At 32.4% G+C, this 15,260-nt stretch overlaps 1 protein-coding gene and 1 non-coding gene across 4 annotated transcripts in view; both read right to left on the reverse strand.

The window, feature by feature from the left end:
* Positions 1-15,260, reverse strand: part of TMEM167A (transmembrane protein 167A) — a 63,303-nt gene that overhangs the window by 44,291 nt on the left and 3,752 nt on the right. For 2 of the 3 annotated variants that reach the window (XR_005655454.1, XM_039875006.1), the window contains exons 2-3: positions 10,567-10,676; positions 6,689-6,723 (exon numbers count right to left, since the gene is read on the reverse strand). Coding sequence is in view for 2 of the 3 variants with exons in the window: in XM_039875006.1 (XP_039730940.1) it covers positions 6,689-6,723; positions 10,567-10,676 (145 nt within the window). In the remaining variant the exon portion in view is untranslated. Of the gene's footprint in view, positions 1-926; positions 1,983-6,688; positions 6,724-10,566; positions 10,677-15,260 lie in introns of those variants that run through there. The other variant, XM_039875007.1, reaches the window with a different exon arrangement.
* Positions 9,015-9,152, reverse strand: LOC120612697 (small nucleolar RNA U109). Its single transcript, XR_005655516.1, has one exon. It is a non-coding gene; the product is annotated as a small nucleolar RNA U109 (small nucleolar RNA).

Raw genomic sequence — 15,260 nt, forward strand, 5'->3', positions numbered from 1 at the left:
GAGGCCAATCACACAAATTCCAGGAGAGATGGAATCAAAATTCCAGAGCCAGGAAGGTTAGGGAGAGTGTTTGACCCAGACAAGCTGTGGACTTCAGTGTCGACTATCCCATCCAGCTCTGCAATAAGACTACGTGACAGAGGCAGTCCATCTGATGCTTAAACTGATCCTTAATCCTCTTCTGCACCCTACCACACACCACCACAAAAAGAATATGTGAATATTCCGTGGGCTTAAAACTACCTCCACTGCCCTTTGGGTTATATGAAAGGATTCTCTGGTAACTGCTCAAAAGAAACAAAACAAAACAAAACAAAACTGTAAAAGAAAATGCTAATTGTTTTTCTTCATAGAATCCTGTGTTTTTCCCCTGCCTCCCAAAAAGCCTGTGTATCAAAAGGTCAGAATGGCTAAGGTCAGAAATAAGCTGCCTCCCACTCTGTTCAGAATCTACACACAGAACAAATTTTTATATATTACCAGAAATTTTCAAAAGAAATTATTTCTTCCTTTCTTCTACCTACATCCTCAGAAATGCCAAACTAAAGAAATCTTAGAATTGACTGTCTAATAGATGTTTCCTAGAATTCTTTCCAAGTAGTTTAGTCTTTAAAAATAAACAGCTTTCAGTTCAGTAACTTCTGCAGAAAGAGCTGCTCGCAGACTCTTTTTAAAATAATCCTTTTCTTAATATCTAATTAATATTACCAATAATGGACAATTTTTGGCTAAGATATTTAAATTCTGCTTAGCTTTGAAATTTTAACTGAATTTTGGTTGAACCTTAAGAGATGTTAACCATAAACTTATAACTGCTCTACTGCAAAACCTGTAAATCATATTCTGAGTGTTTCTCTTTCCTCGATGAAAATTACTAAAGGTCGTCCTCCTTTATTATCAAAGCTCAAAGAACTTACGCCATGGTATACATATAAGCAGACTTGAAAACTGTTTATCATCACCTATTAAGTTACACAAGAGATTCCAGTTCAAGTTCACAGACAAAACGTAAACTAGATTTAAAGTGCTGTATTAAAAAACGATAAAAACACAGTTTGCATTTGGGGTAATTAAAATAAGTGAAGACCTGACATTAAAAAAAAAGAAAAACACATAAGATTACCATTCTGTAATTGTTCTATTTTGCTATTTCATTCTATGAATGCAGTTTTATTTAGAGAACAACAGCTGGTCAAATTTATGCTGAAGATATTTATCCATATTTAAGCAGAGAGGCTTGCAGAGGTTACTACACCAGTTAGTTATTCTACACTCTACGTTAAATATTAACATTTTCCCCAATACTACTCTAAAGTCCTATCTCATTTATATTCCTCCTTAAGAAACACATAGGCTTGTTTTAAATAGTTTAAAAACCTGTAATAAACTAAAGAGTTCGCTTCAGTAGAGGTACTCTGGTTAATGCTCAAAATGGTGTGGCCAGAGGAAAGGCAAGCATTATTAAATACAAATGCAATCCTTAGCAACACAAATTGAACCTTTTTTTCCAAAAAAAGCTAGTCCAATATAAGGTTTCGTTCTATAAAGATATATCATTTCCAAATCACAGTGACAGGAACTTGAATAATTTACCAATTTTGTTTTCTACTATGTATCTTAGAGATGTCACTAAAAACTGGTATCTGACACAAAAGAATAACATTTGTAGAACGTAATATTGTAGTAACAGTACTGAGATTGTTACAAACTCTTTAAGTATTAAATGGTTACATCTTAATTATTTATCTAGAACATTGGTCCAATAACAAAAGTAGAGAAAAGCAGCTGGAAATTTATCTCATTCAATGTTCAGAGATAAAAGAGTTAACCACTCTTTCCATTATTTTTCTGCAGGTAAGTCCCTTTTCGTATCGAAATTTGGTGGCAATTCAATTTGGGCATTTTTCCAAGCTACTGTATGAAGAGAATGCTGAAGGCCATCACTATACAGCATACTGCAACATAAGGACTCTTTCGTTCACCTGTTGAAAACAAGGAAGATATTCATGTTGATTAACTGAGTAGCTAATAGGATATGGTTATTATTTACTATTGGAGAAAGGTACAAAAGAATCAAGATAAAAAAAAAAAGAATCAAGATGAGGTTCTCATTATGAGGCCCATACACGTGGGGAATGGGGTGGCAAAACAAGAACTAGGTGCAACATAAAAGCAAATACAATACAGAATGCACTAAACTATAATGATTTGTTTCTAAGACTACCTCCTTTTCATTTGTTTAGAAAACCCTCAATGAGCCATTCCTTTGTCACAGAGTAAACCCAAATATTAAAAATTTAGCACAGAATGTAGGCTAGAGATCCAAGAGAAACGATTTCAAATTCAATTAAGGCCAAACAAATATTATTTTTCTCTTGTAAAAAGGAAACTTCCACCTATAAAAAGAAATTCGACATACAGTTTAGTCATATTTTTTTTCCTCATTGGTAGCAATTCATGACACTTTTAAAGGGGGAAAAAATAAGCATTCGTGGATGAAAATAAACAGAGTGATCAATAAAACTGCATTTTAAGAATGGACATAAAATGTTTAATACAAAACATTAAAAAAAAACTATTTCTGAGATGGATTTCATATCAAATCTTTTATAGTACAATTACTGTGGGTTAAATATGTAGAACTTAAAACCACTTTTGCATGAGTAGATTTTCACCATGTGTTTTAAGAGTGTTTATATTTGGAGACTTTTTTTTTGCATGAAATAGACCTGGAGTTGGCTTGTGAAAAGTCTTGCAAAGAGATAGAGATCTTGTGATTGCTAGTTAACTGAAATTCATCTTGTTCTTTCCCGTTTCTTCCGTAATTGCAAGGCTGTATGATTCCATAAAGCACTAAGCATTTCTGTGCTGCCTTGAGGGTACATAGGAAAGCAAGAGTGATGTGCTACTTCTAGAAATAATCCTGGGTATGTACCTAGTATCCTCTAGTAGAGATGGTTTATACTCTCCTCACTTGTGTTTTTCTATGATGTTTAAAATGCACTCTTTTCCAGTAACTAAGTTCCTCATTTCACTTAGCAAGTTCGGTTAACTCTCTCTGGAAAACATCAATCTTGATCACCCTTATTAACTAAAATCCTCAATTGAGCTCACATATTCATTTTGTAAGTATGTACCTTTGTGTCTGTTCAATGACAATACTCATAAAAGATATACACACATACAAATAAAATAAACATTTAGTGTTTTTATGAAAGTGTTTTTCTATCACAGACATTTAATGGACTGTTTTCCAGCTTAAGTAAAATCTAGAAAGTAAGAGAATAGTGTTTTCACAATACCACTCTCTCAACTAGAAAAAAAAAATCTTTTAAAACTAAAAATTACCCTGGGTTATCATTTTTAAGCAATGCTAATTCCTTTGGGGGCAAAAAAACAAACAAAAAAAAACCTTAAGTTATTAAACAGAATAAAAAAAGCTCATTCCAATACAAATTTCAGGCAGATTTCATAAGCAAACCTATCACTCTTATTAGGACTAGATACTCTCACTGTTCAAAAGTCTTATTGAACACCTAAAAAGAAAATTAATATTGTCCTAAATTTTCCATCTGCTGCAAATTAATTTTTGAGGAAGTTCTCTTCCTCATCTTTTAGCTTAGAATGCTATAATTTACATATGGGTTTCATTTTCCTGTTTTTAATTTTCTTAAAAGAGATTGCCAAGTGGTAGAGTTAAACATCCTTGGTTAAACTTGGGTAAGAATGTTACTTCTTGTCTGGTCTTAGGTCTGTATAAGTGAATGTGAAACAGTTGCTGTAATGTGATGTGTAACATAAGATGATTTGGCTGGGCCTTTTCCCATTAAAATTACATCCTTTGAGGATATATTCTGTGTAAAGATAGGAGGAGCTTGTGTTTGAGAAAGCAGTGTATCAGCATCAACATTTTCTAAGCCACTTTGCCAAAATGAAAAGCTAATGTTTTCATATAATTGGCAAGAATGAATATTTTAACTCAACCATTTAACCTATGGCATTCATAGTCAAGAGGAAAATGGAAATAATAATGAGCAAGCAAAAAAAAAAAAAAGGCATAGTTTATAGTAAAACATAAAAACACATGAGACAGTAGGAAAGCATTAAGAAAGCTCCAAACTAGATATCTTAAACTTATAGCTATACTTTCAAGTAAAATTGTGAACAAAAAGGGTCACCTGGATTGGCTACTAAATGAAGTTGTACATACTTCTCTTCTTAGAGAAACCTCTAATAGAACAGATTTCAAATACTTTAATATTTTATTATGAATTAGCAACTTATTGATAATACTGATATGAAAGCTTAGCTTCCTAACTCCAGGCTTTTTATATTTTTACCAATGATTATTTAGGATTATTCTAATATAGTGATATTCTCCCTATTCACCTCAAACTGTCTTGTTCTTCCATTATGTTCTCTCTCCGTGTTTACTGGAGTTATTCTTACTACTCTGCTCCCAGACAATACTATTCTTTTTGTAGGTGACTTGGCTCTGAAACAAGCGGTTTGGTTTATATATATTTACATTTACCATTAGATATCAGCATTAGCCATTGAGTGTTCTATTTTGTCTCTTTATCTCTCTCTCCTCGGTTATTTTTGAAGTGTTTAAGATATCTTCTGTTATTTCAGGGTTTGCAGCTGTTGAGTATGACTGAATACCAGATAAATTTGCACCACAAAGCTCTGTTCATCTAGGTTGGGTATTCTAAACCTTGGCACTATTGACATTTTGGGCTAATTCTGTTGTAAAGGGCTGTCCTGTGCAACAAAGGATGTTTAGCAACATCCTTGACCTATATACAGTATATATTCCTCCACTCTAGTTGTGACAACCAAAAACATCTCTAGACATTGCCAAATGTCCCCTGAATGATAACTAATTATCTAGGCCCTATCTATGCTTTACACACACACACACACACACACACACACACACACTCCCTCCTCCCTTTCCTTTCTCTCTCTCCTCCCCACCCCCACCCCCCGCCCCCGTCTTTCACTATGAGATAATAAAATCTGGAAAAAGAGCACGGAGGAAGGACAGTTTAACATGTTGAAAGCACAGTGAATTCTCTAAAAGATGTCTGTTTCAATAGTTAATGTATTGAATGAGGCCTTGAAAAGAGGTACTTTTCTGTGAAGCTCTTTGTGCTTATACTATCATTTTCTACAACAAAAGTAAAAAGTCAAGGAATCGTATAATCTTAGACTTAAAAAGGACTTCTAGATAATTTAGTATTATGCTTACAACTTCCATGGTAACTGAGTTGTGCTTATCATTAAAAGCTCAAGAAAAGTTGCTCTCTCAAAATTATTTCAATGTTAACAACCTATGAATCTTAGAAGATGCTGTAAAAAATTTGAAACTCCTACATTTTTAATCCTTAGCTGAGATTATGTATGCTTGTATTTATCCTCAGATAAATAACATCAATTCTCAGGTCTTCTTCAGAAAAATTTCTAAATATTACAATAATTTAGTTTGTATTTTTCAATCTTAATATATTTTATTTTCTGTGATGGATCATCTTCTAAATATTCCACATCTATGAGAAGTGAAAACCAAAATAAAACATAATACTCTATAGGGAATACAGCTTACTTGAGAGAGATGACTCTTAAATTCTCTATCTTATTTAAAGGAATTAGTTTGGGGGAATTCAAGCTATTGTCAGCGTGGCTAACTAGACTAAATGTCAAACATAGAAGAAATTTTCCTCATTATGAAAGCCTAACAGCTTTATGAAAAAAAGGAGTTATGTATAAATTCAATGTTAGAAGAAGAGTACTAAAATCAAACACTTTTTTGAGGGGGTCATGTAAATAATTCCAAAGAGGACAAGGAATATTCACTTTTCAGTCCGAGTGGTATAAATACAAATGCCTGCAGTGGTTTTATTGGAATGAGTTATGTTTAAAAGGGTATAATCTATTATTTAAGAGCACTGGTGAATTACAGCAATAAAATTCATTTTAATTCATTAATTACCAATCAGTTGAGAGTCTACTATGTGCTGCTGGGCACTGTGCTAAATGTTATATACATAGGGGCATGGGACAAGAATATATTATCTAAGCATAAATACACTTAAGCTGCTACTAATTTTATAAAGTTAAAAGATAAGCACACTTACAATAATTTTAATCAATTAGAACAAAATACAGCTATGACATGTATTTAATGTAAAAAAAATAATGTTTTCTAAAAGCAACAAATAACAACATTTCATGACTTACCATTGGCAATAAAATGATTGTGGTTAGATAGTTGCTCAGCAAGCCTTTCGTTGATGGGAAATTCATCCTCAGTTATCAAAATGGTACACATTATACAGAACAGCATGCTCTCTACTATAAGCATGTGTGCATAAAACTATACACATCTGTCTGAAATCTCTTCAAAAGTCAGGAATCCATAGTATTTGCTATCTGAATTTCAAGAAAGACTTTTCATGTATTTTTATTTCCTTACTAATGAAGTATTATGTGGTATCTGCCAAATCTAGTTTTAAATAGCATAAGGAAAGAGAGTTTGGCACAACTCTACAAACTTGCAAAATTGAAGAAAACTAAGAAGTCTGAACTCTTAAAATTGACATTTGATTTGTGTGACTGGACATAAGTAAATTGGCCAACAATTTATAGCTGAAGAAGTAGAGGAAGATTATACATAGACACTTACCAATTCTGGCACACTTCCAAAATATACCCAACAATCTGCATAGAATAAAAAAAAAAAAAGTAGCTATTGATTACTGGGAAAGGTAAATCATTCTCTTAGTTATCATATAGAGAATTCATTATATACTAGCATTTTAACTTCTGATGCTTTGCTTCAACAATGAAATTGTTTGATGTCAAGCTACCGCAATAACTTATCAACCATCAATGTATACAAATTATCATAAAATGGACTATATGTGGTGTCATAAGTTAAATCCAAGGTAAATTAATGTATGTGGCAAAAATCTGCACAATAGCTTACTATTATAGGATTAATTCAGTCAACTTCAAGTGCTTTACATTCAAAAGCAGGAACTACACAGGCCAATTTAATTAAAAATTAATTTTGAGAAAATGGTAAATGAATACAACTGGTTTGGAATGTGTTTTGACTTTAAAAAATAGAACTCTCATACTAAAAATACCTACTTCTTATAGGACGTAGCAGCTCTATATTTAAATGATCTATAACCATAAACAGCAATGATATAACAATGTCATTCAATGTGTGCCTGTTTTCAATATAATTAGATAATCCTAGTTTAGGGCACTCTATCCGAGCTAACTATGGCATTTAAAACACATATAGTCTGGAAATAAAAAGAATTAAAACAAAGATGTCCATTTCAATCTATGAATGAATATATTATGAATTAAATGATATTATATGTATCTATCACTTACTTGGCATGTATAAAAAGTATAAGCTTAAAAAAAAGTTATTTAATGAAAAGATATCAGAAAAAAAACATTGTAGGTAACTGTTTTTTGGTCTGAAAGAATAGAATAATAAATAGTGTTACACATGATTATAAACCAAGATAAATTAACGTTACTTATTGTATTAAGTTAGGATTGGTGTAACAAAATCATAATACTTAAATTCCAGGGAAATTTATATTACCCTCTTTTTGCCTGAAGAGATGGCTGGCTACTGAATCATTTTATTAGAATGATTAAGAATGAAAGAAAATATGGGTTCAATTAAGTTCTATATAGGTTCCGCCTCTAAAATATAACTTCCTGACCTCAAAGTACTCTCTTACTTTAGGTTAAATGAAATAGGTAAACATATAAAATATTTTTTAGGATGGACACTGTGACAGGTGAAACAATTATATTATGGGAATAAAAGGACAAAAATCATATACATCTGTTAAAAGTAAGGTAGAAAAAAATAAGGGCCAGAACATACCTAAATTCAATGTTACTTAACTGGCTGCATAACTGTGAGCAAGGTACTTTATCTCTTTAATAACCACTCAATAGGTTGTTATAAGGAGAAAATGCGTTATTACACAAAGTCTTTAGAATAGTGACTAACTAACCTGCTATGTTCAGTAATACACAGGCTAAAGACACATATGACAATAATTCCAGATAGCACTTAAAATTGGCTTACATTTCATCGAAAAATGGAAGACAACTGGTTTGTGATCTGCAATGTCACGGTTGCTTGATTCTAATAACCGATCAATTATAAGATGCACTATTGATTTAAAGCTATTCTGGTTAAGGAGCTCAGAGGCAGGATACCTGAAGTTCCTCCATGGGAAGCTTAAAGCCTCAAAGAACACAAGAACACAGTCTGAAACCACAGGATCACAATCAGGGTCTTTTTAGGTCTGATATTCTAGAAATAACTCCAAGTATTATTAGGAAGTTGGTACAACACAGCCTATTAAAAGCTATTTATATAAAACAAATTTCCTAACTTGGCCACTTAGATTTATCAGTATCATTTTGACCTTTTTTACATATTTCCTTACCTAGACATATTTCTGCAATATCCCAAATGCTATCTATTAAAACACATGAACTTTTCTAGTTGGTAAAAAACCAATACAATTTTGTTGCTTAGTTTCTATAGTTATAAGCCAATAAGCATATCAGCTGATAAAGCTATTGGGTCTATGAAAATAGGAAAAGAAGACATAGTAGCAATCTTTTCCTGCTGCTTTTTGGTTCCATATTATTATTTCAACAATGAAGTCATCAAAAACTCGTTTTATCCATTAGGTCTAGACATCTTCACCTAAGCAGGAATACTCACTATAATAAAAGGAAAGTTTATGATGAGTCTCATAAAAATATGTATTTTAACAAAAAAGAACAATGGACTATACATTTTTTTCTATAGAAAATACTTATGTAGAACTCGAAATAAAATGGGGCTTAACATTCATATAAATAGAAACAAAATTTTTATGAAAAGCTTTCAAACAGTTGACTGAATCACTATATAATTCAAAATGTAAAAACAGGCATGCTATGTTTTTGGTCTTTTATGTAGGAGAAATATACTACTACTCAACCTCTACTGTAAGGTTGGCAGCCCTGAAAACTCCTTTTTTTAATGTAGCATGTTATGGATGTATTCCTGCTCCCAAAGAAATGAGGAGCAGACTTATTTCCACATGCGATCTACTTTTTTCATAATGGCATCACTAAAGTATAAATATTCTATTCTACTATGTGATTATTCTTTAATGAAATAAACATAAGTATCTTATTAGATGGACGTTATATTAGAATTCCAAACAACTGATCAATGAGAATGTTTACTGGTTTCTACCATATGCTTTAACTATAAGTTAATAGTCTGGGGTTGCAGAGAAAGGAAAGAAGGACATAAAATTGGTTGGGTAAAAAGGCTTCATGTATAACTAAAAAGCAAATAAAATTGTATAATTTCACAAACAGACAAAGTATTAAATTGAGTGCTTAATACTAAGTGCAATAAGAGTTCAGATAAAAAGGCTGGCATGATGAGAGCACAATTTTTACAAAGGAAGTGGGCCATTGCCATAAAACTAATAAACAGATAGCATGCTTTCAACTTCAGTAGGTTAAATAATATCTCTCAGTCCAACAAAAACAAATGATCAGTTTATTAGAACATGATTACTGATTTCCAATATTCAAAACTGGTTAGAGGTTCTATTTATTCCTTCATTTGTGTTCAAACAACCCTAAGAAATAAAGAGTAACAAAAGCCAAATGATTTAGATAATGTGATGTTTGAATAAATGCTAATTATGACTCCAAAGATAAAGAAAAGAGAGCAGACATTATTATTCTGATAGCTGAATCTCTACCACCTCGCCTCTTATAGGTCTTTTTCTTTCCATTAAAAGCAAAAAAGTGCTGGAGATAATTATTCCTATGTGAAATATTCTATTTTTTAATCTTTTTATTTCTTAAAATGATTAAGTGAGGTACAGGCTCTTATCAAGGAAGGATTAAGACAATTATTCATAGAAATTAATAAATATACGGTGAAGAAAGTTTAGTTTTTATCACATGGTCTTTTTTTTATATATATACACTCTTTTGGTTGAATTCAACATGTATTTTTGAATTATGAACATGGCACTTTAAAATTTAATTATATTAAGCTCAATGTTTTTGGGGGTGTGAATATATAATTAAAAGGGTGACATACCCAAGACTTAATTTTTACTACTGTCTTAAGTAAGTGAAATAAATTTCTCTAAAGATGTTTGCTTTAATGATACAAACAAGACCTTACATGGTTAGAGCAATCTTGGATTGGAAAGGAAACGTCTATATTATTATTTCTGTGAACACAGTGCCTGCAAACTGTTCAAAACTTTCTAAATGTGATAACCAACTTTACTACCTTTATTTAGTAAGATTCTGTGAATATAAAGTTTTTGGATTTTTAAAAAATCCAAAAGGGGGAGAAAATAATGTAAAAAGTTATTACGAAACTAAGTTATATAGAGGAATTCAATTATTCAATGAAGTTTATAGTAATTACATTCAATGGCTATAAGAACTAATTTGGGTGATTAGACTTCATTAATAACATACCCAGTTTTATTTTTGTCCAAGATGCTGGGTGCCAAGGATCGGATATAAGCACAGGTACATATAAGCAGCAAGATTACAGTCAACAGGCTCTGAAAATTGAAAATGGCAGACTAAAAAGAGAAAAAGAAAAATTAATATCACAAGTAAAATTACATATTAAAACATGCCAGACAAGTCCATATTAAGAATCATACTTTAGTTATTCTGAGAATGTACCTTCTCCTTCATTTTTGGGACTAAGGAATGGAGAAAATGTAGAAATTTTAAAATTGGAGAAATTTTAAAATTCAACAACTTGAATACACTACCAAAAATGTCATGAATCCAAAATAGCTCACTAAAGCTGAATTGGTAAGTAATTAATATAGATGTTCTAGGGGCCCAGACTATGAGGCAGGATATGGAGTCTCCTAACTCTGCCAGCAGCTGGCTATTTGAACTCAGTTGAATCATTAGCCTCTTTAGGTCTGTTTCACAACTGTAAAACTAGGGGAGAGTGGGGAGATTCACTGCTGATTCTTTAAAAGTTATTAAAAATTTTAACATAGGAATTATAGGAAATCACAGGTTTCCAGTCGAAGTAAAATGAAGGTGGGCTTACTCTACTCAAAATTCAGCTCAAGGATATTTTGCAGGAAGTCTCCTTGAACTCATCTGCCTCCCATCTCCTATTTCATCTAGAACTCTCCTCTCTGTTTGCAGAGCAAACTGTAACATATTTATTATAATACTTATCCCTCAAAAATGGACATTGTCTTATCAGACTCTGAATATCCAGCACCTGACTATGCACCTGCCATACAGCAGGAGCCCAATAAGGGATGAACAAATAAAACAAAGGTTTAAAAGTGCAGAACTACTACTATACATACAAGCCTCCCCAAATCGAGTGAAAAACAATTACATACATCCAATAACATAAGGCAATTTAGTAAGGTGGCTGGGTACATAATTAAAATATTTAAATCAATAGCCTTCATGATTATATTATCAACCAGTTAAAAGACATCATGGATAAGAGACTCAATTTATAATAACAACTGGAATAAAAAGTTAAAATATCTGGGGATAAGCTTAACACGAAATGTGCAATATTGGCATCAAAGGACAAAACTGACAAAACCTTAAATACACTGAGGAACATAAAAGCAGAATGAAGTAGTATACCAGGTTCTTATATTGGAAGGCAATATCATGAAGCTAATCTATAAATTTAAAGTGAAACTAATACTGATTATTTTTTTGAAATAGACAAGTGATTTTCAAATTTGTATGGAAAAATAATTAAGAATAGCCAGGACAATCTAAAAAAGAACAAGCCCTGTCAAAAACTGTCATATATTTTTTAACCTTTTACGTGTTTTTCGATATTTATAAACTATTCAAAACATTAAAAACATTGTACATGTTATACCAATATTAAAGACAAAAAATGTTAACATACAGTGCTAAGCGGTGGGAAAGTAGCATGCAAGATTTCACAATCAGTACATCTTTAGTTACAGAAATCGTTTTGCAAAGAGGGGAGAATGCAGTGATTATCTCTGCAAGGTTTTTAACCTAATTCTCAACTTCTCTGGATTTCTCAAATTTTCTAAGTGTTACTTTTATGGTTTGAAAAAAAACCCCAATAATCATTTGTATTTATTTTAATAGTTGTTTTTCTATAGAAATCATTTCTTCACGATAGCAAGGGTAGTTTATATGCTTTGGTTTTTAATTGAGTTTTAATTTTGTACCTGTGAAAAGTGATATGGACCTTATAACTTGAAATAAATTAATGAATTAATATCATTCATATTAATGATCAATTATTGATAGAAAACATAGTATTTTGAACATGAGTATGTTGATAAATAGTATTTGATAATAACCTCATGAAATATAAAGTACAGATTTCCTTCTAGACAGCATAACTGAACATGTATCTACTCTGTGGCTTGAGGCTAGACACAGGATTAAAAAAGTACATAGCACGATTCCTTTCCAACAAGGACTTTACAGCTAACGACAGTAACAACATATTCACTGAATGCTTCTTTTAGATTATCTTATTTATCCTCATATATGTTATTAATACCCTTATTTTATATATGAGACAACTGAGGCATACAGCAGTTATGAGTTAGAACATGACGTGAATTTAAAAAACTAAATAGCAACTCTGTAGCATATTTAAGTTACGACAGCCAGGCTGACAAAAATGCTGTTTTCATAAAGAAAAGTCAGGACAAGCTTCAAGGAAAAAGTAGAAATGCATCAAGCCTTAAAAAAGCACAATTAGATAGGCAAAGAATAGAGAGCAGGCTCCAAAAGAGACAAAAGCATGTAAAACATTCCCACAGAATCAGGAATTTGCATGTTCAGGGAATAATGAGCACATTTAATGTATTAAGCAAAGGATTCATGTACTAAAGTGGCTGGAAAATAAATATGCAAAGTAAGTTTATCATCTTCCTAATGGAGTATCTAAAATCATGATTTCAGTGTATATTTTTTTCTTCCCTGAATGTCTTGTTAAAGAAACATGCTTAAATGATACGGTGTCTGAGACTGATTTCTAAATAGTCCTGTGTGTGTGTATGGGGTGGAAGGTGTGGGGCTGATGATGAAATGCTGAGTATAGGAGGCTTCATTGTACTCTTCTTTCTACTTTTGTATGTTTGAATTTTTTGTAATAAAAAATTTTAAAAGGCACTTAAAACATAACTATTAAAGAAGTAGGATATATATATACACACATTTGTATGTGAAACCATTTACAAATGAAAATCATTTACAAGTATGCAATATATGATACATACAACTTTGTTCCTGGGGTTTATAGACCCTAACATTTAGACAAATAATCTTAGATGGTAAAGTCTTTTAGATGTACTCAGACTAGTCAAAAGTGTGTTTCAAACTTATAGACATTAGCCTAACACTGCTTAGTCTACCTAAGCATTCCTCTTAATGGTTAGCATCTGTTGTCCGCTGATACAAAATTTTAGTCTCAGGGTTAAAGGAAACAGATGTTCCTGTTCTGTAGAAAAATAATTGGGATTTTCAATAGGAAAGTGTTATTAAAGGGAAGGGAGGAAGCTAAGAAAAAAGCATATTTGATCACAAAATAGAGAGAAAGATGATAAAAAAGGTGATGGAGGAAGTAAAATTCATTTGTGTTTAATTTTTTTCCAGATATTTTAAATCATAAAATCTTTTTCAAGATATTCTGTGTTTTTGTACATGCTTTCTAGTTTTGCCTGCCTGGTAAACTGACTCAACCTTCTGGTCTCAACTCAAGGGTTACCTCCTCTGTGAAGTCTTCTTCTGTCCACTCTCCAAACCAAGCAGTCGAGGTATTTGTACATGTATGTCATACACATACCTGCCTATGATAGCATCCATCAAATAGTACTGTAACTGAAACCTTTATTTTACTGTGGTTCCTATCAATTCCTTGTGTCTCAAATAGTGCCCAGTAGTCACTGAAAAATGCTGAACAAACAGAAACTTGAAAACAAATCACAAATCATAGATATTTTAACAAATTCAAGAGCATACTTAGATTCCAAATTAACAATGTTACTAAAAAAAGTGTAGATCTCACTGCTCAATATTTTGTTAACCATTCATGAGAAACCACATACTCCTTTGCATTTATATTTACTTGTCAATATTTGGAAAATCCAGAAGGAAGAAATATATGTCCCTGTTTAAGTTAAAGGCTCAGGCTGCAAGGTAAAATAAAAGCCTGAGGTAATTTCCTTTCAGTATCTAAATCTTTTTGTATCACTTAACTGGAATTCAGAGAAAGTTCTATCAAGCAGTCAGCCTTAAAGTGCTTGTATATGGGACAATGTATGTTCTTCTGACTCCACTAGAGTAGACGAGCTGGATAGCAGAAAATTCTAAAACTGCAAATAATTCTTAAATCTATGGTTTACCCAGTCTTCCGTGAGGACACCTAGGACAATGCCAGGGAGGTTATACAATGGCATGCTATCCAGTTTAATAAATATAGCTATCTATTGAAAATAATGAGTTATAAAATCTATGACAATTTGTTTCTTCTGGAGGATCTAGGGAAGAATCTATCTTCTTGCCTTTTCCAGCTTCTAGAGGCTGCCTGCATTCCTTGGCTAGTGACCCCGCATCAATTTGATCTCCACAGCCACTTCTTTTGATTATGACCCTCCTGCCTCCTTCTTACAAGGATCCTTGTGATTACATCACCCCTCTCCCCATACTTCAAGATAATCACCCCATTCCAAAATTAATCAAATATGCAAAGTCCCCTTTGCCAAGTAAGATAACATATTCACAGTTTTTTGGGGGTGGTGGTGGTGGTGGGGCATTCTGTCTACCACACCTACAAACATGTCCTTTTTATAAAGAGGTATCCAATAACATTCCCTAGACTCAGGGCTTCCTTGTCACCCTCTGGAGCACAACCACGAATACAATCAGAAAGGTAACCCTTGAGATTGTGGAAAACTGCAGCCGTGCCCTGCCCTTTGACCATTACTCTCATTACTCTCAGAGTTGTGCTCGTTCTTCTGAAAAATGGCAATGGAGACCCCAACCTATTTTTCTCCAAAAGCTCTCCATACTCCAGACATATCACACTACTTAGAGCTAATAAGAACTTCTGATATGCTGCAAATAATGTGTTATTGTACTAATTTATCCAAAGTGAAAGGAAATAAACT

Source organism: Pteropus medius, unplaced genomic scaffold (genome assembly GCF_902729225.1).
Source record: "Pteropus medius unplaced genomic scaffold, Ma_sr-lr_union100, whole genome shotgun sequence".
NCBI classification, from domain to species: domain Eukaryota; kingdom Metazoa; phylum Chordata; class Mammalia; order Chiroptera; family Pteropodidae; genus Pteropus; species Pteropus medius.